This window comes from Peromyscus eremicus, chromosome 19, assembly GCF_949786415.1.
Source record: "Peromyscus eremicus chromosome 19, PerEre_H2_v1, whole genome shotgun sequence".
Lineage (NCBI taxonomy): Eukaryota > Metazoa > Chordata > Mammalia > Rodentia > Cricetidae > Peromyscus > Peromyscus eremicus.
The window spans coordinates 48,700,129-48,726,397 of NC_081435.1; the positions used below are offsets into that span (position 1 = coordinate 48,700,129).

Sequence of the window (26,269 nt, forward strand, 5' to 3'; positions counted from 1 at the left end):
GCCCGCCCACTGCCAGCTTCCCTACTTGACTGTCGTCCTTGCCCTAGACCCGAACTCCAAGCTTGACCTCTGGGAGACCCTGCTGGCAGGCTGGGAGGCTCTTCCTCTGAGAGTGTGATGAGAATAGACCCTTTACTTTCCTTCCTGGGGAATGCAGGCTGGAGGTTACAGGGTCTCCCAGGTAGGTCAAGCCCTCAGGGGTCCTCCCTCCCCCTTCTCCTCTGCCATGCCCTTCATGGCTTGTCTCCCAGCCTTTGTCTTTGCTGTATCTCTGCCCGAGTGTTTAGCCTGGCTCCTTCCATGGGCAGCCCTTGTTTTCTCCTTCCAGATCTCTACTCAGGGTCACATCCTCGGAGCAGTCTCCTTGCCTTCTCCTCAGTCTCCATTTTTTTTTTTCTTTCTCTTGCTACTATTTCTTATTTCGACGGAGCCTTCCCCTGGCTCACTTCATTCTGTTTCACCACTTTGGCTCCTTGTTCAGTCCCTGGGTCGTGGTGACGGTGAGTCCCGACAGAGTGGCCGGGACTCAGCCACTGCTCTGTGCTCAGCACCCAGGACAGCACCCTCGCCAGGCCTCTGTGCTGGCAGAGCACGGTCCGTGGCTCTGCCCACTCCACCCCACCCCCACCCCCGACACTGGTGTTTGAATGGGTGCTCTGAGGTGTGGCCTGCTTTTGAAAAGGACATCCAGCCAATTCTAGCTTTAGAAGCTTTCGGGACTTTAGCGCCCACCCCCAACCTTAAAATGATCCCAGCCAGTCGCTGCCACAGCAGGCTTTCCTGGGAAATGCCCCCCCCCCATTCAGGCCCCACACAGTCAAACTTGCACCTTAATAAGATGCCCGGGGGCACTGGAGTTTGCCCAGAAGACTCCTGGTCATTCCTGTGTGTTTAGGACAGTGGTGGGTGATGGCAAGCCAGCATCCACCCCAAACAGATACCTTCAAGACTGGTGTGAGGAGAATTCTGTTGGGTGAGATGCGTGTGGAAGGAATCACTGGAGAGAAGTAAAGCGTCTAAGTGTTTGATAGACCGTGGCTGAGTCTGGACGAGGGCCCAGCAGGTGCACGGCTTAGGAAGGTTCTGTGAATGCTGTACAGGGCGTTCATGCTGCTCTCCGTGGGCCTCCCAGCAAGCCCCGGGCTGGCCTGTGGTTGCTACCTTTTGTCTCCAGCTCTGCTGTCTGGCCCACAGTGCTCTATTTACTTACTCCTCTGCACCCTGGAAGGGGGAGAGGCTCTGAGGGTCCCCAGCTGGCATGCCTAGTGTAAAAAGGCCAGGCCTGCGGAAGGTCTGGAGTCAGAGCCGGAGGCGAGGAACCAGGTGGGCATGAAGTCCGTCTAGAGTGCTGCCTCCAGTTGACAGGCCTGGAGCAGTCTTCTGTTTCTATGGGCCTAGTTGTGCCTCAGTTCCCGAGAGAGCCTGGAGATAGAGACAGAGCAGTGGTTCTCAACCTTCCTACTGCTGAGACCCTTGAATACAGCTGCTCATGTTGTGATGACCCCCATCCATAGTTACTTACGTGGCTACTTCATCACTGTAATTTTGCTACTGTTATGAACCGCAATGTAAATACCTATGTTTTCTGATAGTCCCGGGAGACCCCCAGGAAAGGGTCATTCTAACCCCAGAGGGGTCGCGACCCCCAGGTTGAGAACCCTGGGTTGGGGTCCTGCCAAGTCAAAGTTTTGTCCTCAAGAGGAGCATCGGGAAGGAAGATGAGAAGGGAGCATCACCTTGGATGCTGCCGGTTCTTGGATCGGTTCACCACCCACTGTCTCAGGGGACATGCATAGAGAGACAGAGGCCATCACTCCTGTTCGGGAAGGTGGTGACTAAGCATTCCTGGACAGGGAAGCCTCTCCCTGTTTGTGTCAGGCAGCTACTACCTAGGCCTTCTCTTTCTGACCGTCTGTGGAGACCTTGACCTCCTGGCAGGAGGAAAGTAACCCTGCCTCGGAGGCTAGGCGCAGGCAGCGGTATGAGGTAACTCTCTCCACGCCTGCTGCCGCCTGCCAACCCTCTCCCAGAGCAGGGAGGGGAGCAGACTACTTTAGCAGGTCTCGGTGTGTCACTCGCCTCCACAGGGGGCTCTAAAGCTGTCACAGATGACACTATTCTCTAAACGTCTCCTGCTGACTCTTTGGGATGACTTCCTGCTGCTCCCAGCGGGGAGCTGGACCCACCCAGGGCTTCTATCCGCTCCTCCCAGCAAGCTCTGCTTCCCCCTAGCACGCCCCGCACGCATGGCCTCTTCTAGCAAGTAGTTCCCAACTCCGGGAGATATTTTTATATGTATTTTAAAATTAGTTCTTAGGAACAAAACCTTCGTGGTGTCATTCAAAGAAACCACAAGCAAATAAAATGAAACATAAAAATGTTGCCTGTTCACATCCCCGCTGGTCCCCAGTGCCAGTCTTAAAAACAAAATGTAACTGCCTGAGCTTGCATCCCCCTGGGGTTGAATTGTTTCATCGAGGCTCCTGGACCCCAAACATCCTGGCAGAGTAGATGGCAGCCCTGTGCTCTGGGTCAGAGCCTACCAGGTGCTCTATGGACCTACCTCCTAGGCACTCTGGGCACAAAGGTGTGGTTGGTGCAGTGGTCAGGGGGTGGTCTTCTCAGGCTCTAGGCTCAGATTCACAGGCTCATGAGCCATCATCTCTGAGCTTCATTGAGACGCCTACTACAGAGCCCTCCGGAGGCTTTGGGGTCCCATGAGTCTGTCTTACCCACATACTCTCTCTCCCCGCACCTCTGCTTTTCTGAGTATTTCTCTCATATCTCAGGATGGGGAGGGGCCTTTTCTGCTCCCAGCACCCTCCCCATTCTTCATCCCTCCTGCCACAAACTCGTGTTCACCTGTTGGCAGGAGCCCAGCCTCTCTAAGGCAAAGCCCTGTGTTCTGTGTGCTTGGATGGCTCTGGCCCTGTCTGGCCCTACTGGGACTGTCTAGCTCCTGGGACTAGTCTGTCTCCAATTTGGCCTCACTACCCTGAAGATGACCCAACCAAGGTGGGATGAAGGTCCCCAAAGGTGTCATTGTGGGTATTAGGGGCCATGTACTCAGGTACTCGGCAGGGTGTGTTCCTTGGATGTCTCATCATTGTGGGCTGGGACTGAGTCATGTGCTAACTGATGATCAGTGCAGTTATTAGCAGGAACTGACATGCAGCTCCGCCGCTTGCCTGTGTTAGGAGTTTGGACAAGCCTCTCAGAAGCCCCAGGTTAGGCCCCTGGAACTTGGCAGTAACCAGCGGACAAGGCTGTGTTCCCACTGGGCCTGTTTTCTTGGGAATGAGACATGAAACACACCTACAAACTAGGTAGAGTGAAGAACTGAGGAGTGTTACCAAGAAAATCAGACCGGTATGGTGGCACATGTTCGAGACCAGCCTGGTCTGTATAGTGAGTTCTAGGACAGCCAGGGCTATAGCATAGAGAGACTGTCTAAAAGGAAGGTCAGACCTGGTGATGGAGAAGTGACAGGCAGAGGGACACTCTTAGAAATGGCAGCTGGGAAGCTCTCTGAGGAAGCAACTTTGGGCTGGGATCTGTCTGGGGAGGAGGAAAGCAGTAGAAGAAAGCCCAGGGAGGATACTCTAGGATGGGAGCACAGCAAGTCAAAGGTCCTAAGCACGGTAGAGCTGGGTAGTGGTGGCTCACGCCTTTAATCTCAACACTGGGGAGGCAGAGGCAGGCGGATCTCTGTGAGTTCGAGGCCAGCCTGGTCTGCAGAGTGAGATCCAGGACAGCTAGAGCTGTTACACAGAGAAACCCTGTTTTGAAAAACAAACAAACAAAACAAAACAAACAAAAAGAAGCATGGTGTATGCCAGGCCAGAAAGAAAGAAGTCCGTGTGACTGGGCTTCGTGGCTAAGATGATAATTAAGGCCTCGAGTTGGATGGTAAGCATGTTGCGAAGCTATTAGTCTGTTGCACACCCAGGAACAGCAGGATCTTATTTATACCAAAAAAAAAAAAAAAAAAAAAAAAAAAAAAAAAAAAAGCCCTTGACCGCCAGAGTGAGGTCCTCAGAGCTCTAAGTTCTGAAAGGGCTTGGCTGTCTTGATCAGTGACGCTGAAAAAAGGACTACCCCTTTATCACCAGGCCTCACTTTCTCTTTCTATACCCAGCAGAGCAAGAACAGCCCAGAGAACATGGCCCAATAGCACCTGAGCGTCTCAGTGCATTAGCAAATGAAAACTTTGCAAACAGGGCTAGGAAATCCTGCACAACCGTTCTGTTCTGTTCCTACGCAGCAGATGGGTGTGGCTAACGGGGAAAGTCACCAGGCAGGGCAGCTGTATCGTGCCTGCAGCTGGCATCAGAGTCTTAAAAACAAGGATTTGGCAGTTTCCAGCAAGGAGGTCTGGTAACCAGACAGAGTTGATGGGTTTGTGACCAGTGTTTTGCCGTGACCCCCGTATAGTTTGCCAGTGGGTCTGCATTCCTGGGTCATCTCATGCACAATTCCGGATTTAGACTTGCACCCTCTCCCTCTGAATGCCGGGGCCAGAAGATCCCATTCCTTCTGATAGTCTGGACCTTGCCTCTGAAGATCTCTGGTTCTGCTGTGGGAGAAGGTGAAATGCACATGGAGCAAGGGACTGGTTGGGGTCCCCTCCTCTGCCGAGGAATCAGCATTCTGTGCCTCAGGGTGTTGAAGGAGGCTGGGAGGGAGGGAGAAGAGGGTATGTGGAGCTAGTCTGGCTTTGCACCCCATCCCCAGTCCCCGCAGCCTGCAGCAGGTTTTCAGCTGGGGAGCTGAGCCTATCAACCAGAATTGAACTTAATTGCTTTGCTGATGGTAAAGCCACATTGTAGCATTGATCTTGGCTTCTGCAGTCCGCAGAGGGCAGCCAGCAATTGATCTAGTGGAGGGAGCTGAGGAAAGAAGGGCTTTCTCCATCCTCACCACATCTGTTCTGGAGGGGCCATCCTGTGGTCAGGTTTCAGTCTTGGGTCAGCCTTGGACTGTAGTATGAGTGTCCTTCTATGGGCCCCAACTTCCCATCGGGGCACAGGCAGGCGGAATTGGTAGTTCTGAGTCGGGTTCCACAGAACAGTACAACATAGGGTTTAAAATCCAACTCCAGTCACACTGGGTCCTTAACTCCTCCTTCCTCTGTGAAGCCAGAAAAACGACAGTATGGCCTAAAGATTGCTTGAAAGGTGCACAAACGCTCTGCCCTGTGCCTGGCATCAAGTAAATACAGGTTGAGAGTCTCCAACTAGAAAATCCAAACTCTGAGGATGGATGTCATCCAGTAAGTCGAACATTCCACACCAGGAAAAACTAGGTTTTATGCACAACACCATGAAAAAATGTCATATAAAATTACCTTTAGGTGCCAACTTTGGCAGCACATGTACTGAAGTCAAATTGCCTTTAGAGTATATGTATGTATGCTTCACATGCATAAACATACATACACTCTGTGGTTAGACTATGATCCCTTTTCCAAGACAACTCATTATGTATATGCAGATATTCCCAAACCCCAAATCTCGAACACTTTTGGTCCCTGGTTCTAAGTGTTTTGGACAAGAGATGCTAAACCTCCGTTCCACATTTGCTAGCAATTTCCCTTTAAATATCTAACTCAAGCACTAACTACTGAAGTGTGGAAGAACAGCACAAAGGGAATTGAAGAATGTACAAGGGGCACTGCAGCCCCAAGACTGCCACTAGCTTGGGCCAGGTGTCCTTATCTGTGAAATGGACACTGACTAGGGTGGTGGCTACGATTGTTCCCAGCACCTGAGGTAGAAACCACACAGGCTGCAGAGCTTCTACAAAGCTTCTACAGAGCTCTTGCAGGTGTCTGGGAGACAGGGGGTCTTGGACAGAGGTCTTGGCAGGCAGATGAGCAGCTCTGGGCCAGCCACAAGGAAGAGACACACCAAATTCTACCCTGAAGTCTTTGGAGATGTCTGTCCCTGGTTCTAGTGTCCTATGAAATGGAGGGGCTGCTGGGGTACAGCTCTTCTGAAGAAAACTACCATAGGAAACTTGTGTCATTCATCCATCCACCCACCCACCCACCTGTCCATTTATCCATCCACCCACCCACCCACCCATCCATCCATCCATCCATCCACCCACCCACCCACCTACCCATCCATCCATCCATCCATCCACCCACCCACCCACCCACCTATCCACCTGTCCACCCATCCATCCATCCAACTATTCATCCACCCACCCATCCACCCACCCACCCACCCACCCATCCATCCATCTATCCATCCACTCATCCACCCATCCATCTACCCATCCATTCACCCACCCACCTACCCACCTACCCATCCATCCATCCATCCATCCACCCACCCACCTATCCATCCATCCATCCACCCACCCATCCATCAATCTATCCATCCGCCTACCCACCTATCCATCTATCCATCCATCCATCCATCCATCCATCCATCCATCCATCCATCCATGCATTCATTTGGTGGTTTCTTGAATAACTAACATGTACCAGGCATTCAAGTAAATGCAGGTGGTACAACAGAGACCCTGCCCGAGGATGTAGGTTCTATAAGACATGAAGATGTTGCCTCTCCCTCTGGAGCCCAGAGGAGGGTCCCTATAGGCTTCTATGGTCAGGGTGGGCTTCTAGAAACCAATGACGTTAAGGGGAGGTAGGATCGAGCAGTGGCTGGTGATATGGTGTCCCTGCCAATGAACTGGTGGCTCCCAGAGGGGAACTAGGGAGGGAAAATTCTGAAGTCCATCTGCCTGGAGCTAGGGTTTGAGGGCAGGCCTGGAGGAGCAACAGGGAGTCCTATCAGGGCTCCAGACCTCCGGATGATTGGGCCTCATGGTACAAGAGGGGGTTGGAGAGGGCTGTCCTTGAAGAGAGTCCTGGATACTGAGGCCTAGAGAGGGAGAGAGACTCATCTCGGTCCCTATCACCACCCACGTGCCCTTTATGGGAACTCAGAAGCCCTGATACATAGGCCACCCTTTCCAGTGCCTGGGGCCACCCTGGGAGGTAAGAACAACAGAGGCAGGGTGGGAGTCTAACTTCTCTGGGATTGATGTGGGCATCTGTGTTTCAGATCACCAGAAGCTGGAGCGTGAGGCCCGCATCTGCCGCTTGCTGAAGCACCCCAATATCGGTGAGCCCTGGGAGTGTGAGGGGGTCCTGGAGCAGTGTGGGGTGGTAGGGAGCAGCCACTTCCTTCTCTGGGGATGGAGGCTGTGGAGGGAGATGGGGAAGGGGGCGTCTTGCTCAGGACCAGCTTGCTTTGGGGGAAGGTGAAAAAAAAAAAAGGACCCTTCCTCCCTCCCACGCTGCCAGCAGCCTCCTTCGGAAAAGCTGTTTCAAGAAAGCTCTTGAAGCTGAAAAAGAAAGATGAAAATAGGCCAGGGGGAAGCTTGGCCTTGACCAGCAAGGCCCACGCCCCGACCCACCACATGCGGTGTCAGCCTGGATCTGTGGCCCCGTCCTGCTTCTGAGTCCGGCTCCTCCGCCTGCCTCTTGCCTTTCCAGGAGCTCGGCCCCTGCCCCAGAGTTAGACTGAGAGCAATCTTCCGGAGATGCTTGGTCCATGGAGGCAGGACCACAGGGAAGGTCCTGAAACACACTTCATTGTCTCGCGGCCCCTTTCCCCTTCTGCACATCTGGCTTGCACATCTGGCTGGGCCAGTCAGGGAGGAGCGGGGCTGCTAGGTCCTGTTCTGTCAGGGAAGAGCTGTGAGACCTTAGTGAGGAAGTCGCCCTCTCTGAGCCGCTCCCCTCATCTCCTTGTCTGCTCACCGGGGCGTCTTGTGTCATGGCAGCTTCTGCTTCGGTGGGGGGGGGGGGGGCTGAGGTGTCCGAAGTTCTCACAGCTTCTCGCAGAGGGGAAGCTAAGCTGCTGGTTCCCGGGGCTTGTTTTCAGGTGAGCTGCCTCTGAGTTCTCTGAGGAAGCTCCAGCTCCAACGGCCTTACCTTCTCCCACAGAGCAGGAAGGGTTAACTCTCCCCAGGGAGAACGCTCCGTCTGCTATTTATACCAGAGGCCCCTCCCCTCTGCATAGCAGCCAGGCTGGCCAGTAGCAAAGAGGCAAAGGCCGCAGCTGGAGGAGGCCCCTAGCTGGACCATGCTCCACTCACTTGGGTTCTCCACCCCTCGCTGCTGATGGATGGTTTCAGTCAGTGAGCTCTGACAGAAACCCCATGTCCTCAAGGGGGCTGCCAGCTTGGGAGGAGGACAGTGGTATACATGTGCTGGTGTGTGTGTGTGTGTGTGTGTGTGTGTGTGTGTGTGTGTGTGTGTGATCTGTGTATGTCTGTAATATCTCTGTGTCTGTGCCTCTGTATGAGTGTCTCTCTGTGTGTGTGTGTGTGTCTTTGTATGTGTAGTGTCTCTGTGCGTATGTTTCTATATGTGTGTCTCTTTGTGTATGTGTGTCTCTGAGTGTTTGTGTGTGTGTGTTATGTCTCTGTGTGTGTGTGTGTGTATGTGTGGTATCTGTGTGTATGTATGTCTATGTGTGGTATCTCTCTGTACATGTGTGGTGTCTGTATGTGATATCTGTGTATGGGTGTGATGTGCACACACACACACACACACACACACACACACACACACACGTATCTAGGTGGGTTTGGGCATTGCAGCTGATCTGTCTGAACTCAGTGCTCCTGGCTACATCTCTCTCCCTCCCGTTCCCATCTGTAATGGGAGTACGTGGGCCGTGGGGTAACAACTTGCAGCTCAAACACCGCTTTGTTACTGTGTGACTGACCCTACACACATTGCCTCACCACTCTGAAATTCAGACTTTTCTGGAAATGCAGAATTATCCTTTCCTGGCTGGATATGGTAATTCAATAGAGCATAATGCTACGACAGAGTGAATGTGCTTTACACTGCTCAGCCACCCCAGACCCCAGTCTGCCATTTTTTGGCCTGATCTCCCCAGCAGACAAGTTTTACCTGTGACCCCACACAACCACCATTGCTCTGCCCCATCGACATGGGAAGACACCTTGACACGCTGAGGTGCAAGAGCCCAGAAATGAGTTACCACCTTTCTCCCTGTCTCCATGGAGCTGTTTACTCCTCATTCACACAATGTCGAGTTCACTGGAGGTTCTACCATATGTCCAGACCTCTTCTAGGCATTGAGGCTGTCGGGAGAAATAAGGGCGGGAGTAAACATGGCTACTTATGGGGAGCAGAGTTGAGCATGTAGCCAGAAGAATTTCAGAGGAGCAGAAGCCATGAGCTACTGCTGGGGAGCTGGAAAGGCCCTGGCCCCTGCCCAACAGTTCACTTTAAGCTCTTGTGATCTTGCAAGAGAAACCTAACATGGTATAGATGTGGTGTAGAAGCCCAGAGGGCATCATGCCTGGAAAAATCTCATGAGATCTTAGCCTGCTTGGCAAATCCAGGCAAGGTGGATGGGCTGTTATCTGCTTGTGTCCACTGCCCTGTCCAAGGGCATGGGAGTGGGGAATCTCAGCATAGCCTGATCCAGCTGCATCTGCAGACCTTTTATCCCTCTTTTCCTGCCTGGGTGAGGGCGGTGCCGTCACTGCTTGTGATAGACAGACCCCAGAAGTCCATGCCCATGCCAGAGTATGGGAAACCTTGTTGGGGCTATTCATAACCTGAGAGTTCAATGAATAGTTTGGGACAGGGAAGAGAAGTTGAATTCATGAAGAAGATATTCATGTATCATGCTCTATAGCCCGTTCATCTGTGCACTCCTCAATGGAAGCATATGTCGAATGAGTGAGGTTAGTGTCCCCGTGACCCAGTCACTCCCCAGAGCACTGCTTACTGTAGAGCAAGCCTTTAACACATGAGCCTTCTTGGGAGACACTTCATACCCAAAGCCGTAACAGCTTATCAGCGTTTAAGAATGCTTTCACAAGCTGGCGAGATGGCTCAGCAATTAAGAGCCCTTACTGCTCTTGCAGAGGTTCCCAACACAGCCACCTGAAACTCCAGTTCCAGGGGACCTGAGGCCTTCTGGCCTCTGCCGGTGCCTGCACTGGTGTGCACATACACACACAGACGCAGAAATACAAACAAAAATAAAATTTTCAAAGAGAATGCACGTTTCACATTTGGCTTAACGTTTCAACCATGACATGCTTGTAATCCCAGCATTTGGGAGGCAGGAGGACTGAGAATTTGAGGCTAGCCTGACGCTAGCTACACAAGGAGACCCTCTCTAAAAACAAACAAATAATAAAAAGCAACAACAGCAACAGACCAAGGTCTGGGGATGCAGCTCAGTGGTAGAGCACATCCTTTGCTCTGTTTAATCCCAGCACCATAAAAAGGGAAAAGGTCTTAACATTTTCATTTAAGTCTGTGCAAACCACACCCCATCCCATCATCTTATATCTCTGGTGGGTATCTCCTGTCCCTTGGGGCATCCATTCAGGAATTACCTCTCAGCACACCAAGTTTATGTACGAGTCTGAGGGCCATGAGCCACTCAAGGGCTCCATACTGAGTTGTAGCTCAAGGCCATTGGCACACACCCAGTGATGCTAGCTATGGTTTCCGGTGAGAAGGGGGCCTACAACCCGGTTGCCCACTTCTCTACATCTTCCTAGACAGACTTGCACCAGACCTAAGCTCAAACATCTTCTTAGAAAGAACCCCACAGCTTTACACCTTGCTTTTCCACCAAATGACAGAGTTTGGAGAAGGTTCCAAACCAGCAGGTGAACCGCCGAGTCATTCCAACAGCTGTGTGACTTCCATCGTGCAGGAGGATCCTAATTGTCCCAGCCAGCCTCCCCCCACCCCCCCAATTACACAGATGGTCTATGACACAGGGAAGAACGGGCCCCTAGCTTGTGAGAACCGGTCCTTGGCTGACAGCACAGAGCTTCCAGAGTCAGTCCTAGGCCGCAGGCCCTTCTTTTAAAAGCTGAGCAATTTAGGGAGCTCTGGGCTCCTGGGAGCCTTGCCTCTGTTCCTGGTAAATGAGGTGTGAAGAGATGACAAATTTGCAGCCATCAGAGTTCAGGAACCAACTGCTGTCTCTCTCACTCCAGCCCTGGGAACACCATTGTCTCTCAGACTTCGAGCAGAGCAGGGATGTCAATCCAGGGCCAGCACCGAGTGGGTACGGCCGTGCACCTCATGGGACTCATGTAATGAGCTAGCAGAGTCTAAATAAGGAGAAAAGAGGCTCAGAGAGGCATAGCAACTTGCCCACCCACCGTCACACAGCCAGTCTGTGGCGGAGACTGGCACCCAGGGCTCTTTCATGAAACCGAGGGTTAGAACAGGGAGAGGGACCAAGCTGACACACGGAGGTCTTCCGTGCTTACGCCTGGTCCCCTTTCAGTAATGCTGGAGGTCTTGGCGTGGTGAGCCCATTCCACTTGCTTTTGTCAAAGCCGGTTGGTGCTCAGGGGCCGAGGGTTGAGGTGGTAACTCCAGGAGGCTGAGAGGGGGAGAGCGGGTGGAGAGCAGTGAACCACTGTGTAACCAGCCGCCTTGGCCCTGCCCACAGTCCGGCTCCATGACAGCATCTCCGAAGAGGGACACCACTACCTGATCTTCGATCTGTAAGTCTTTTTTTACACACACCCTAATGGGCCATGGGAGAAGGGTGCCTAGGCAGGGATGCCCCTTACGGACTCTTTGGTCTGAGGGATCCTGCATGCTCTCAGGCTGCCCAGAGTTCCCCTACATGTAGTAGGGCCGCTCCCCAAGCTGTGCAAGCTGGTCTTCCTGTTTAAAACACCAGACACATTCAACTAGCATCATCGGTTTATTTTTTGCGTCTCTATTTGTGGCCGGTGATGCTGCCTTTGCCGTTCACGGTGGTGATCTCAAGTTTCATGTTGAAATCGAGTTTGTCAAAGCAGGAGCCAAATGACAGGCCTCGTTTGCTCTTGGGTGGCCAGCGGCAATCCGTGAGGATGCTGGCCTGGTCCATAAAACACAGTGATGTTGAGGAAGAGCGGGGATGGGGGGGGGGCGGCACATGTTGGGGATAGGAGCAAGTGAGAAATCGCCTCCATAGCTTCCACTCAATTAAAAAATGATTTAAAAACAAATAGAAAAGCGAACCAAGTAAGCTAAATGAAACCAAATGGCCCATGGGCCTCCCGGAGCCTCGTGGACCCCCAATGACTGCTTCTGAGCTACTGTCCCCATCAGTCGAGACCCAATGAGAGGAGGGAGAGGTGTCAGGGAAAGCGGGCTGTGTCAGAAGACAGGAAGGGAGCAGCAGCAGGGACATTCACGATCCAGTTCCTCCTTTGGGGGCTGAGATCCTAAGGTCCCTCGCCCTGCCCTTCTCAGATGATTTCCAGAAGGTTCCTCCAGGTCAGGTGGCACCTGGAGTCTCAGTGGAAGGGTGACTCCATGCCTGTCTCCCCAGGGTCACTGGTGGGGAGCTGTTTGAGGACATCGTGGCCCGGGAGTATTACAGCGAGGCCGATGCCAGGTGTGTATCAGGGGCAGCCGGGCAGAGGCTCCCGGAGGGAGTGCATCCTTGCTTCCAGTCAGCTTCCCGAGGGGCCTGACCTCCCCCTCCCCTTTCTCTCCAGTCACTGTATCCAGCAGATCCTGGAGGCTGTGCTGCACTGCCATCAGATGGGGGTGGTACACCGAGACCTGAAGGTGAGTAGCCCTAGAGAAGCCAGACTCCCGGCCTCTGCACTCCCCTCCAGCCCCCTCCGCAAGCACCGCCCAAATTCCTTCCGCCGCCGCCGGGACCCGGGGAAGGAACTCCGTTAACGCAGCCCAAGCCCTCAGCTCTGCATTCCCCAAATTCCTTTACTTTCGTCACCTTGAGGTGGGTGGCTGTGTTTTCCAGTTGTCAAGGCTGTCAGGTCAGGAAATGGAGTTCAGGGAGGTAGGACTGCTAGGTCCAGGCCCCATGCCTTTTGGGCCAGGAGGTGAGGGTGAGGTGCATGGAACTGGGGCTGCCCAGTGGGCTGGGAAGGAAGCTGATCTCAGTCTGCTGCCTGGCAGCTAGCTACTGGGCTTTTTTTTTTTTTTTTTTAAACATGTAGGAGTGCATGTGTATATGTGCATCACATGTGTGTGTGCCTATGTACACCACATGCCTGATGACTATGGAGACCAGAAGAGGACATCGGGCCCCCTAGAACTGGAGTTATTTAGACAGTTTGTACACCTTCATGTGGGCACTAGGACTCAAACCCTGGTCCTCTGGAAGAGCAGCCTGTGCTCTTAACCATTGAGCCATCTTTCCAACCCCTTGGCTGGAGTATCTTGCAGGTGACTCAGCTTCCCTACAGAGGGGTTGTCATGGCAACCTCTGCCCCATTGATGAGTCTGTCAAATGAAACCACGACATCCCTGGGATACAGACATCCTGTTACTCTTGCTCCTGAGTCTCTGTCAGGCAGAGGAGAAGAAAACAGGGCTTGGGGATCCTCTGTGGCCCCTTCCGCCCACCTGAAGGAAAGGACAGCACTGAGAAGTCTAGCATTGTCATGGGCTGCATGGCCTTGTCCAATAAGTATGGACCTCATGGATCTCCTCTGTCTGCCTTATGGCATCAGTAGTCAGTAACTCATAGAACCCTCATTTTACAAAACAGGAAACAAACCAAGAGAATCCAAGGGCTTTGTCAAGGGTATGCATTTCAGCGGAGTCTGAGCAGGGCACAAGGATCCCCGGCTTGCTTTCACCCCAGAGTCTGTGACCCCTCCCCCACAGCGTAGGTCCAGAAAGCTGCTTAATCCAATTCAGCTTCTGCAGCAGCCGCTCTGGGACGGACAAGTGTGCCAGGTGTCCAGGAACCTTGGTCATCAGCAACTGTTCGGACATCCTGTGGGGTAGCCCTGGCAGGAACACTCCTGCTTACACTCGCTGTGGACACTGCCTGCAGCCCCAGTTTGGAATGCAAAAGGACTTAGGAGCCCCAGAGGCATGGAGGAATCCTCTTCAGGCATTCCAGAGCAGCAATCCCCATTTCCATCAGGATAGCCTCCCTGGTCAGCAACCAGCCAATCTCCAGCCTCCTTCAGGGCACAGCGCTCTGAAAAGGTTCCCTAGCTCTTTCTTATTACCTCACGCTCTCCTTGAGGTCTCAGCTGTGCCCCAGTAGAGTTCCTTCTACCTTGGTGACAAAATGGTGGACTCAGGAACAAGGTCTCAGTCCGAGGGGGCCAGAGTGGCTTTCCCCAAGGGTCTGTTCTCGGAACAGACCATGCTCGGGAAAGAGGAAGCAGGAGAGCTGAGAAGCGGCCCAGATTTAGGCCACTCTGGAATCACTAATTAAGGGTACATTTGTCAAATCAGGGCAGGACACTACTGAGACACAGGACATGTTGGGAACACAGCCCCTGAGGACGGAGGAGGCCTCACCAAGCCAGGTGGAAGGGCCTTATTTCCTTGCACCATGCTAGCTTTGGACTGTGAAAGGTCTGGTGTGGCCCCTGGAAGTCCTGCTGCGGGGAGAGTGAGAGCCAGAGCAGACACCAGCTGTCTCTACAGAGTGCTTCAGCCCCGCCCCCAGCAGGAAGTGTGAGCACTGGGGCCTGGTGTTCACAAAGCAGAACTGCTGTTTACACACCTAGACACGGTGCTACAAGACAGGCATCTGTCCCTTTTCTCTGAAGGGAAGCCAACCATCAGAGAAGGGAACTCACTTGGCCGGGTTCCATCACAGCCGTGGCAGCACTGGAATGAGAAGCTGAGACAAAGCGTGGAATCCATACTCCTAGCTCCCCTTTGTCCAGAGTCTCAAGGTGGCAGGAAGATGCAAGAAGTGGAAAAATCTGGGTACCTGAGCCAGAGGCAGAAGCCTTGCTGCCCCAGGTGTCAGCTGTGGGCATCCTCTATGTCAACCGTGGTCCCACATCCAAGCCCCGCTGTCTTTAGGATGGAGTCAGCCTTTGCCTTGATTCTGACACCCATCATTTAACAGCTGTGATAAATCACACAATCCCTCAGAGCCCCGCTTTCTCCATTTTATACACATGATAACACAGAGTTAACAAAAGGAGCTGGGGGAGGGGACTGGTGAGAGAGAGCTCCTTGGAAGGCTGACATGAGTCTGAGGGTAAGACAGGGATATTTGGGAGGAGAACAAGCCATGTAGGGAGTACAGGCAATACAAAGGCCCTGAGCTGGGCACTAGAGGACTGTTTTGAGGGGTGAAAGTGGTCATTGGAAGCAAGGACTAGTACATGTCCTGAGGTCTCTGGGGTGACTGGTGGGAGGTTGATGGTGGACCATGATACTGTGCTGGTACTAAAAGATGCTGCTGTTCTCTTAATGAGGCTGGGCTGTGCCACCCTAGTCTGTCTCAGATCTTTTCAGCCTCAGCTCTCAACCCTGGGGATGCTGTGGGAGGAAGAATCATTCTGTTGCAAAAGCTGAGGGTCTTGCCATTGTCCCCCTCTTGGGCCCAGGGACTCAGGATCCTGGATCTGGAGGTGTGGGAGGAGGTGGGATCCTGAGCCATTCAGCCAGGATCTTCTTGTATGCCCAGGCTGCAGGTGAGATTCCAAACCTACTGACTATCTCTTGGTCCCTCTTTCCATCTCTCCCCTCCTGGTCCTGGGAAGCCTGAGAATCTGTTGCTGGCCTCGAAGCTCAAGGGTGCTGCTGTGAAGCTGGCAGACTTTGGCCTGGCCATAGAGGTTGAGGGGGAGCAGCAGGCATGGTTTGGTGAGTGGGGTGTGGAGTGGCCGGGAGGGGAGGGGCATACTTTGGGCGACCTGTGTGCCCCGGGAACCTTCTGCTCAGGATGAGATGAGATGGCTATTTAACCATCTAGGGTTGCACCCAGCTAGCCTCTGGGCCAGTGGGCAGTGCCTTCCTCTTTCCCTCAGGACTAGGTATGGGCACAGGGCCGTCACTAACCAGGTGGTACATCTTGGTTGTGAGAGCATGCACTTCTAGGTTGGCAGGAACTCTGCGGGGTGCCCCTGACCCCTGGATGTTGGGTGTCACTGAAAATGGACAGGTTAAGCAGCTTGGGAACGGTCAGGAGAACTTGACAGGTGTAGAGTCCTGGTGTTTAAGTATAGACAACCCAGCATGCTTCAGGATTGGAAATGATGGGGCATGCATGTTTCCTCCTTCTGGGTTCTTCTTAGTGAGCAATACTGACCAGTGTCTAAGACCCAGAACGCTTAAGCTGGGTGTGGTGGCACCTGCCTCTAATTCCGGCAAATCAACAGGGGTTCAAGGCTAGCCTGGGCTACATATACGAGACCCTGCCTTAAAACAAAACAAAAACAAATAAGAACCAGAGTTCTGGGTTCAAATCCTGACTCTGCTACTTACAAGGTGTGTGGTTTTAACCAAGTCTTGTTTTCTTCGTCTCTTAGAAGAGGATAGTAGCATGTCCCCCAGGGAATCCAAGACGGTAACTAATAGCAGGCATGTGAAGTGACCAGCCCAATGCTTAGCACACATCTGCAGCAACTAGTAACTACTCCTGAGAGGACTAGTTAAGATATCTAGTTAAGATATCTTGGTGTTCATGTTCCAATAATCTTCTCAGTATTGAGAAGTATTAAAGGTAAGACCATCTAATCGTTTATTTGATAGATTAGGAAACTAAGACCTAGAAGGTAAATACACACGCTCGTACATGTGTGCACACACATACACACACACTCCACACATACCACATACACACACACACACACACACACACCACATATACCACACACCCACACTACACACACCACACACACCACACACACCACACACACACACACACACACACACATACACACACCACATATACCACACACCCACACACATACTCACCATACACACACACACACACACACACACACACACACACACACACACAACTTAGCCAGAGTTAGGACCAAATCTCTGTCACCTCATGAACAGCCCTTGAACAGAGTATAGGGTATGGGCAATGGATCAGCTGTTAAAGGCCACCAGCAAGTGGTAGGTGATGGCTACAGGGAAGGTTGGGACCCATAGAGAAAGGAGCTCTGTGATTGATTACTATTGTCTACCTGAGGCTATGGATGGGGAGTAGAAGGCAGGTATGCTATACACCTGTCTGGTCCAGTCTAGTGCACAGGCCTCATCAGCTTACCAAGACCCCTGGGTTTGCACAGTACAACCCCAGCTTTGGGGCAGGGCTGTGTTCTCCAGCTCCAGGGCTATCCTCGTCCCCTCTCCTGCAGGGTCTTGCTCCAGGCTACTCACGTGCCAACCTCTGTGTGTGTGTCTGCCTGTCTGTGTGTCTGGGGAGCAGGGTTCGCAGGGACACCTGGATACCTCTCCCCAGAAGTGCTGCGGAAGGACCCGTACGGGAAGCCTGTGGACCTGTGGGCCTGTGGTAAGTCCATCTGAAGGCCTAACTGTCACCCGGGCCTGTAGGTCCCCTCTCCACTTTCCTCACTCTCCTGCTTCATCTCTCTTCTCCTGCTCCTCTCCCCAGGGGTCATCCTGTACATCTTGCTGGTTGGGTACCCCCCGTTCTGGGACGAGGACCAGCACCGCCTGTACCAGCAGATCAAAGCTGGTGCCTATGATGTGAGTGTTGCTCCCCTCTCCAGCTGATGCTCCCTTCTGATGGGAACCAGTAGCCTAGGAGGTCAGAGGTCTGGGGACACACCACTGCTCTCTACTGCTCAGTCAGGGTTGCTCCAAGACTGACCTGCAGAGTCAGGCTATGGCCATGTAATGCCTAGTGATTCAGGGTCTAAAAATCATAGAATTTATTCCATGGAGCACTGGAAGGTAGAGACAAGGAACAAGCCCTAAGCATTTTTACTTATGTATTTATAATTAATGAATTAATTAATTGAAAAAAGATAATGTCTCATGAGACCAGGGTAGTCTGAGAGTCACTATGTAGCCAAGGCCTCCTTATTCTCCTGTCCCAACTCCCAAGTGCTGTCTCCCGTCATACCTGACTCTGAGACATGCTTTTTTCCCCTCCTTATATTAAAATAACCGAGCACTTCTGTCTCACTCCTCTGAATATTTTCCATGTGTTATCACATGGAACCATCATACCAATCATAATCTATTACCCTTCATTATACACACAGAGAGGTTGAGGACAAAGAGGCTTCAGTGACTGGGACTAGAGTTTCGCAGTAGGGTCTGGCGCCCATGCTTCTAAGTGCCTCGTGGATGTCTGAGTGGTTGGGCATGAGAACCCCTGCCTGCTCCCCTGCCAGTCAGGGGCTGGAGAATCGCAGGGGTGGCCTGGGGCAGGCTAGGCAAACCTGGCCCCTCTGCCCCTTCCAGTTCCCATCGCCGGAATGGGACACCGTCACCCCCGAAGCCAAGGATCTCATCAATAAGATGCTGACCATCAACCCATCCAAGCGCATCACGGCCGCCGAGGCTCTCAAGCACCCCTGGATCTCGGTGAGACTTTTTCAGCCCAGCCCAGGCAGGGAGGCCTGGTCCCTCAGGGTCTTGTCCTTCACCCCACGGCCTCAGTGTAGGCTTGAGGGGGTATTGGTGAAATTGTTAAGGCCACTCCACGTAGTTAAAAGGGAGGTTTATTTTGTAGGGTAACTTACAAGTGAAGGGATAGGTTACAGGGTCTGGGGAAGACGTAGCGCAGTCCGGCGGTGTTCTCTGGAGAACTCTGCTCGGTCTACCTCCAGCGTCCAGAGTCCAGGAACCAAGAGAGCCAGTGCATCCGGATCTCGGGTCTTCGGGGGTCCTCTCGGCCCCGCCTTGTAGGCGTGACAGTTACCAAAGCCTGAATGGGGGTTGGAACTTCCAGATCAAAGCTGGAATGGCTACCCACTACAAGGGGGCCTTATCCAAGAATCTCTGGCTCGCTGTGGGTCTCAGGGGCAATATAGAAATGAGGGATATTCCGGGTTGGCATCATCTTGGGGCATGTCACTGGCATTGGCCGACTGGTGCCCAGGATCCTAACCACCCCATCCCATGTGGCAGGGTGAAGGATTGGGTTGGTCTGTCCTCCCACAGGCCTTCCGCTCACACAGTTCTCACCCTCTCTCCAGCACCGCTCCACTGTGGCCTCCTGCATGCACAGACAGGAGACCGTGGACTGCCTGAAGAAGTTCAATGCCCGGAGGAAACTGAAGGTAACCGGTCCTGATCCTTGGCGTCCCTGGACCCACTAGTTCTTCCCCTTCCCTGTGTGTTTACCAGACACTCTTGCACCCTGGCCACCAAGGGTTTGGGGGAGCGAGCAGCCAGTCTGACCCCACCCCACCCTGTCTGCACTCTGACTGAGAGGTCAGACAAGCAGGACTCTGCTGGGGGCATGGTGAGTACTGTGCCCGACGGTGGGTAACACAGCAGGGGGATGGCGTTCCCTGGTCTGGAGGATTCTGGGAAGGATTTTAAGAGGCCTTCCTGGAGGCGGTGGCGTTTGAGTTGACTCTTCAGGACAAAGAGGTGTAGAGTGACAAGGGGGTTTGTTCCAGACAGCATGGCCGGTACAGATGTCTGCAAGTGTGAGCACTATTCTCTAGGGAACCACAGATGGTTTAAGAGAGGTTTTTTTTTGGGGGGGGGGAGGGGGCAACATGTGACCAGACATGAAACCACGGTTGAGAGAGAGAGAGAGAGAATCTCAGTTGTTGAACGTGGAGGAAGAATGAATGAGTCCGTCAGAGATAGGTTGGGGGGGCCTGAGAAAGTCACTATGGAATCAAGGTGGGTCCTGAGCTGAGCCTTCTCAGCAGGTCCTGCACGCGACAGGCTAAGAAGGCTTCTCCAGGATAGCTGGCTGTCAGCGTGCTTGATGGGGACACTGAGGGTGGCAGATGTGGAGGCCTTGGCTCACTGGGAACTCCCTTACCTGCTGTTCCCAGACCTGGAACGGAGGCTCCGGATGGGGACTTGAACCTACAGAGTGACGACTGGCACTATGCCAGATAAACTGAGTCCCACTCCCACCCCCGTGGGAGGTGTCCCAGAAGAAGGAAGTTTCCCAGTGTGGGAATCTGGGATTCTTAACTTGAGGGGCTGTTGGATTTGGAGATGGTCTGAGTCAGGTCTTAATGAGACAGCCCGAGGACCCGTTGGGCCCCGGTTTCCAGCCCCTCGCCCACAGGGGGGTTTCTCCAAGTTGATATTCTCCAGGCTACGGTCCGGGGGCCGTGGAGGGAAGGACTGATTCTAGAGCCAGGTCCTCCAAGCCTAGAGCGGCCCAAGCCTAGTTGGCCTTCCCGACCTAGGCAGGAAACTTCTGGAGCCGTTAGGAGCCCCTGCTCGAGTGCTTTGGAGTCTACTCGTTTGGGCCAGACGGCGGGAACTATTAATGTCTGCTCCTGTCTCAAGACCTGTGGCTGCCAAAGCTACTTACTCTCCAGGGAGAGCGGATGGGCTCTGGGCTAGAGGGTGGGGTGGGGTCAAATGGAGGGGCAGGGGCAGAGGCTTTGGCTTGTCTCTGAAGAGCACACTGCCCTGCTCTTCCCCGTGCCCTTCTGTTCCTTCTACGCTCCTCCCCTCACCTGTACCTCTTCTTGGGCCCGTCTTCTCTGTTGCAGGGAGCCATCCTCACCACTATGCTGGCCACCAGGAACTTCTCCGGTAGGTGGCGGGGCTAGAGTCCCCGGTACGGGATGGACTTCCTGTGCCGGTCTGCTGGATGCCATTGCACTGTTGGGTAGTTGGGTGTCCCCAGAAGGGTTGCAGAGGATACATGATCCAGGCTTAGCTCACCTACCGCAGTCGGCACGGAGAAAGGAAAGAAGAGATGAAAAGTCGGCAAACCAAGGCCTTGTTAGAGGTTCAGTCTGACTTCCCAGTCCTCAGCAGCACTGGGGTTTTCAGGCCAGGCCAGCTAGAGGGGCAGACAGTTATTGCGGTCTCGTCCAAGAGGAAGGGTCGGACTTTAGAGCCGTAAGCCAGCAGGCACTTAGCTTCAGCTCAGGTTGCTTCACAACAAGCAGTGGGGTGGGGTGACACTTCCCCCTTTTTCCAGGTGGGACGATAAAAGCTTAAGAGAGTATTCTCTGTCTCCTCCCAGGTCCCAGAACTCAAGAGGGGCAGACCCTGTCTTCAGCACAGGTCTGACCAACTCCGAGCAGGTGCTTTTATCTAGGCTGGGTTACCCAGGAGCCCAGGGCAGGAGACTCCCAGGCAGGGAGTGGCCAAGGACTTGGGCATGTAGCTCCAAACAGGAGGGAAAGGGATTATTGTCAGAGCTTAGCAACTCCTCTTGGCACAAGGGTCAGTGACGGGCCAGTGCCGCTTCAGGCCTCTCCCTAGGGAGTCCTGGGTGCTGACGGCGCAGCAGAGCAGATATAGTCAGTGGAAGTGACAGAGCTCACTGGAAGGGCCCTGGCACCGGGGCTGGGCCAGCACAGACGGCTGCATGTACAGACAGGCCAACTGCAGCCAGGGGTCACTTCTGAGCAGAGGGCAGGCCTGGGCCCTCTAGGAGGGTCTGCCTAGATAATGGCCCAGCAGAAGGTCCAGCTTCAGAAGTGCGCTGCATCCACACTGAACTCTCCTCAGTCATGGATCTGGCCATTCCTTTCACTGAACACAGAAAGCTGAGCTACATAGAGTTTGTTTCGTTTTGTTGTTTTACAATTATAGCACCCCGGAGAATACCAGTCTCAAGCCCACAGAGCAGGGGCCCATGGCTTGGTAAGCCAGGGCTGTGAGGAGAAGTGTTTTTTGTTTTTGTTTTGTTTTTATTTGTTTTTTTCCTGACCGTGGCAGAGGAATGCTGGAGAGATGGCTCAGCAGTTAGGAACATTTATTGCTCTTGCATAGGACCCAAGGCTTGGTCCCCAGAATCTACATGGAGGCTCACAACTGCCTGTAACTCCAATTCTGGGGGATCTAATGCTCTCTTCTGGCTTCCATGAGGTCCTGTACAGTGTGGTGCATATGCATTCACACAAACACACATAAAGAGCTAAACGAATCTTTAAAACAGAAGAAGAATTTTTGGACCTGACTTTGGTTTCCAATACAAAAAAGAAGAGGAGAGAGAAAGAAGAAAGAAAAGACAAATTGAGGAAACAGATTTCTAACCATTAAAAATCAAAGATTTGAGGCCTGGGGAGATGGCTCCCTGGGTAAAGTGCCTGAGGGCTAGCATGAGGAACCGAGTTCAGATCCCCAGCACCCATGTGAAAAGCTAAATGTGTCAGTACCTGCCTGTAATCCCAACACTGGGACACAGAGACAAGGTGAGCTGGCCACCTGGTCTAGCAGATCAGTAAACTTCAGGTTCAGAGAGAAACCCTGACTCAAAAAAAACAAGGGGGAGCTGGTGGTATATGCCTTTAATTAATCCTAGCACTCACGAGGCTGAGAAGCAGGTGGATCTCTGTGAGTTTGAGGTCATCCTGGTCTACATAGAAAGTTCTAGCCAGAGCTACATAGGGAGACCCTGTCCCCCAATCCCACCCCAGAAAAGGAAGAATGTGATCAAGGGAGGTATCCAACATTAGCCCCTAGCATCCACATGTGTGAACACAGATATACACACGTCATCTTTTTATACACACACACACACACACACACACACACACACACACACACACACACACACACACCAATCAAGAGATTTCACAGAGAGAGAGAGACAGACACAGAAAGAGAGAGAGAGAGAGAGAGAGAGAGAGAGAGAGAGAGAGAGAGAGATTTCTGTGATCTTTTGAAAATCATTCTGGGAACTGGGGATGTATCTTAGATTGTAAAGTATTTGCCTAGCATGCATGAAGCCTTGAGTTCTTATTTGTTTGGTTTTTGTTTTGTTTTGTTTTGTTTTGTTTTTCAAGACAGGGATTCTCTGTGTAAACCAGGCTGGCCTTGAACTCATGGAGATCCACTGGCCTCTGCCTCCTGAGTGCTGGGATTAAAGGCTTGAGCCACCACTGTCCGGCTGAAGCCTTAAGCTCTTCTCCAATACCAAATAAAAATCAAGGGCAGCCTGGTCTACAGAACAAGTTCCAGAACAGCCAGGGCTACACAGAGAAACCTTGTACGGAAAAACAAAAAACAAAACATACAAAAAGCCAGCCACACACGCGTGTGGTGGCACATGGCTGTAATCCCAGGATTCAGGAGATAGAGGCAAGAAGATCAGAAGGTCACACGGTAAATCAAGGCCAGTCTAGGCCTATTCTGAAAAGAAAAGAAAATCAGGGTCTGGCTACATTGGACACAAGCCTGTACAACAGTGGCCTGGAGCAGAGAGTCCCCAAGGTGAACACTCTCCCCTGCTGTGCATTCTGGTCCCACTTGCACAGCCTGGAGAGAGAGACTTTCAGACATGGCACATAGAAATGACCTCTACCCTTTGGGAGTTTTGAGGTGTCACAGGTGGAGTTATGGAGGGACTGAGAGCTGGGGCATCTGTGAGCTCATCCCTCAGAACCCCTGGGGCATCAGTGTCCTGTACCCTCAACGCCCCCACCTCCATCCCCAGTTCACCCTCTTGGGGCTCCCTGGAGAAGGGCTAAACCATAAATGTCATCGAGGGCCGACTATATATATCCTGAACGCTGTGCTAAGCACTTCATAGAACCATGTCTCATTTAGGGCATTTTTTTTTTTTTTTTTTTTTTTTTTTGGTTTTTCGAGACAGGGTTTCTCTGTGTAGCTTTGCGCCTTTCCTGGGACTCACTTGGTAGCCCAGGCTGGCCTCGAACTCACAGAGATCCGCCTGGCTCTGCCTCCCGAGTGCTGGGATTAAAGGCGTGCGCCACCACCGCCCGGCCCATTTTTTAAAGGTCTGAAGTGGTCAAACACCAGGCAGGGCAGAGCTGGGCATTCATGCTACCTTCTGTCTCATACCCACTGCCAGGGCTCCAGTCACGAAATGAGGGAGGAAAAGGGAAATGCACGGTCCAAGCCTCCGTGGGAGCGGTGGCTGGGCTTTTGCCTACCACCAGGACTCAGCAGCCAGCCCTAGAGTGGGATTCCAGAGGCTGAACTTAGGTCTGTGCTGCTGAGAAGAAAGTCAGAGAATGAGTGTTCTGGCAGGCAAGGGTGGGCCCCAGCAGGGGGACATCTGCTTCTTGTCACCAGCAAAATGCAGTCTGCAGCTGTCCAGACTGAGTAGGCAGGGCTGACACATGACCTCAGCAGCAGCATGGGGCTAAAATTAGAGAGGGCCAGGGCAGGTGGGGGCCAAAGCAGGGAGCTTCCAGCCCTCAGTCGGGCTGCAGGCCTCTGAGTTGGCCACCAGCAGCATTGGTGACAGGGATCCAGAGGGAATCCCCGGGCTCAAACAGCAATCCTACAGTCCCGGGACACGTTCGGACACCTCTCCCAGCCCCCAAGTCCCAGGGCTATCTATCCCTGAGACTGCTGAGAACTGGGGAATCGCAGGCCCACTCTGTTGAAGAGGGAGTGGAAGGTGGAAGAGCAGTGGACGGAGAGGAGGAAGAGGAAGTCTCCCGTTGGTGGCCAAGCCAGCCCTGTTCCCAGACAGTCCACCGGCCACTACTCTCGGCCGGGCCGCCCTGCTGTGCACAAATGCTGCTCTTCCTCACCCTGTGGGCTCTGGTGCCCTGCCTGGTGTTGCTAACGCTCTACTTTCTCTCCTCCACAGGAGGGAAGAGCGGAGGGAACAAGAAGAACGATGGTGTGAAGGTAAGTCCCCGGGAGCCCGCAGGCCTGTCTCTGCCAGAGACCTGCTGTCAGGCCTTGGGCAAGCCCTGGCCTTGCTCATGGCGACATGTCGGATCCAGGGCCAAGCTCTCCCCAGATCGCCCAGTTGGTGCTCCGGTGCCCACCTCTCACCATGTTTCCTGGGAGCAGATCGGGCATGGCAGGTGGCCTGGGTTGCCTGGAGCCCGGTCAAGGGGCAGATCTTGAGGAGGCGTCTGGGGCTCTACGGGGCTGTGACAAAAGGGTACCAAAGGGACAGAAATGGTCACGAAGGTGACCTCATCCTGCCCAAAGTGTGAGGGGACTGGATGGGCTCTGGCCTGTGCGTACACTAGTGTAGCCTGTAACCCATGGAGAACGGGCAGCTTTGGGTCCCAGAAGGCCCTCTTCTCCAACAATGTCTGTCCCCTGTGCCCACCCTTGATGCCCAGGCTACCTCTCCCCACACCCTGCTGGCCGCTCTTTCCTGTTTCTTCTCACTTCTCCCTCTGCTGTCTGGGGCCTAGTCCCTTCGCTCTCTGCAGCCCCCTCCCCCTCTGCTACCTGACTGCCTCACGGGGGTCTCATCTCTGGAGACTGCCTTATTCTGGACTCTGCACCCACCTACCCAGGACATTAGAAGGTGTGAGGTCCTGAATGGCCGCCCAGGCCATTCCGTGTGTGCTGGCGGCTGCACAGCTACAACCAGAATGGCTATGAACTGCCTGGGACTGCATGGGGAGCGTCTGGGCTGGGTGTCAGGCCAGAACTGGGCTTTCCCCCTTTGTCCATCCCCCTTTTTCCACCTGAGGGTCTCTTAGGTGCCTCAGGTGGGATGTGGACTTGGTGATCATTTCTGAGATTTCAGCTCTGAAAACATACCAAAAAGCAACCTTTCTCCCAAATCTAACCGCTCTCCCTTCTCATCTCGTGTGCTTGAGGGGCTGTGGCCACATGCTGTGTAAACGATGCTTGGTCAGCGACAGACTTTATATGCAATGGTGATCCTCAAAGACTACAGTGGAGCCGTGAAGTTCCTATTTATTGCCTAGCGGTTTTCCTCTACCCTCCTCCGTTTTTCCTTCACTTTCCCATTTTGAGATAGGATCTCACCATGCAACCTAAGTCAACCTTAAACTCTCCACCTGTTTAGCCTAGCCTCCAGAGGGCTGGAATTACAGGTGTGCACCGCTATATCAGGCCCTCACCATACCCAGGCATGCTTAGATTTTCTTACCATGCGTACTGGATTTGGCATAGTAACATGCTGTGAGGATTTGGAGCCTAGGAACACTAGAGATATCATATGCCCTAAAGTCACTGTATGATACCTGCATAGGTGGCATAATTTCTCACGACACACTTCTCAGACTATGTCCCTGTCATTAAGAAACACACGACTAGACACAATTATTTGGTTATTAGAAAAAAAAAATCAAGGCTTTTCACAATGAACTCTTGGGACCCAAATATTCTGGGGAGGTTCCTCTGGCAGCAGGTGGAGTCGAGGAGGACTAGAATGGGGAAGACCTAGGTCCTGGGATTCCTGCAACCTCAACAAGTTCATGCCAAAGTCATCGTGGTGGGTCCATGAGAAGGGCGGGTTACTGACAGCTGGAGCTTGGCTGGTTCAAGTCCCGGGACTGTGCTTCCTTCTCTCCCTCCTCCTTGGCTGGCTGTGAGGATCAGCTGGGCTAACACATGTTGACAGTGTGAGCAGTGCTCACACGCACGAGAAGTCGTTGAGTC

General features: G+C 53.1%; 1 protein-coding gene across 2 annotated transcripts in view; it reads left to right on the forward strand.

The window, feature by feature from the left end:
* Camk2a (calcium/calmodulin dependent protein kinase II alpha) overlaps positions 1-26,269 on the forward strand; it is a 61,006-nt gene that overhangs the window by 16,295 nt on the left and 18,442 nt on the right. For both annotated transcript variants that reach the window (XM_059245816.1, XM_059245817.1), the window contains exons 3-13: positions 7,077-7,136; positions 11,490-11,544; positions 12,366-12,431; positions 12,535-12,607; positions 15,532-15,634; positions 17,214-17,297; positions 17,400-17,494; positions 18,218-18,340; positions 18,955-19,038; positions 20,452-20,494; positions 24,483-24,523. In XM_059245816.1, the coding sequence (XP_059101799.1) occupies positions 7,077-7,136; positions 11,490-11,544; positions 12,366-12,431; positions 12,535-12,607; positions 15,532-15,634; positions 17,214-17,297; positions 17,400-17,494; positions 18,218-18,340; positions 18,955-19,038; positions 20,452-20,494; positions 24,483-24,523 (827 nt within the window). The remainder of the gene's footprint in view (positions 1-7,076; positions 7,137-11,489; positions 11,545-12,365; positions 12,432-12,534; positions 12,608-15,531; positions 15,635-17,213; positions 17,298-17,399; positions 17,495-18,217; positions 18,341-18,954; positions 19,039-20,451; positions 20,495-24,482; positions 24,524-26,269) is intronic.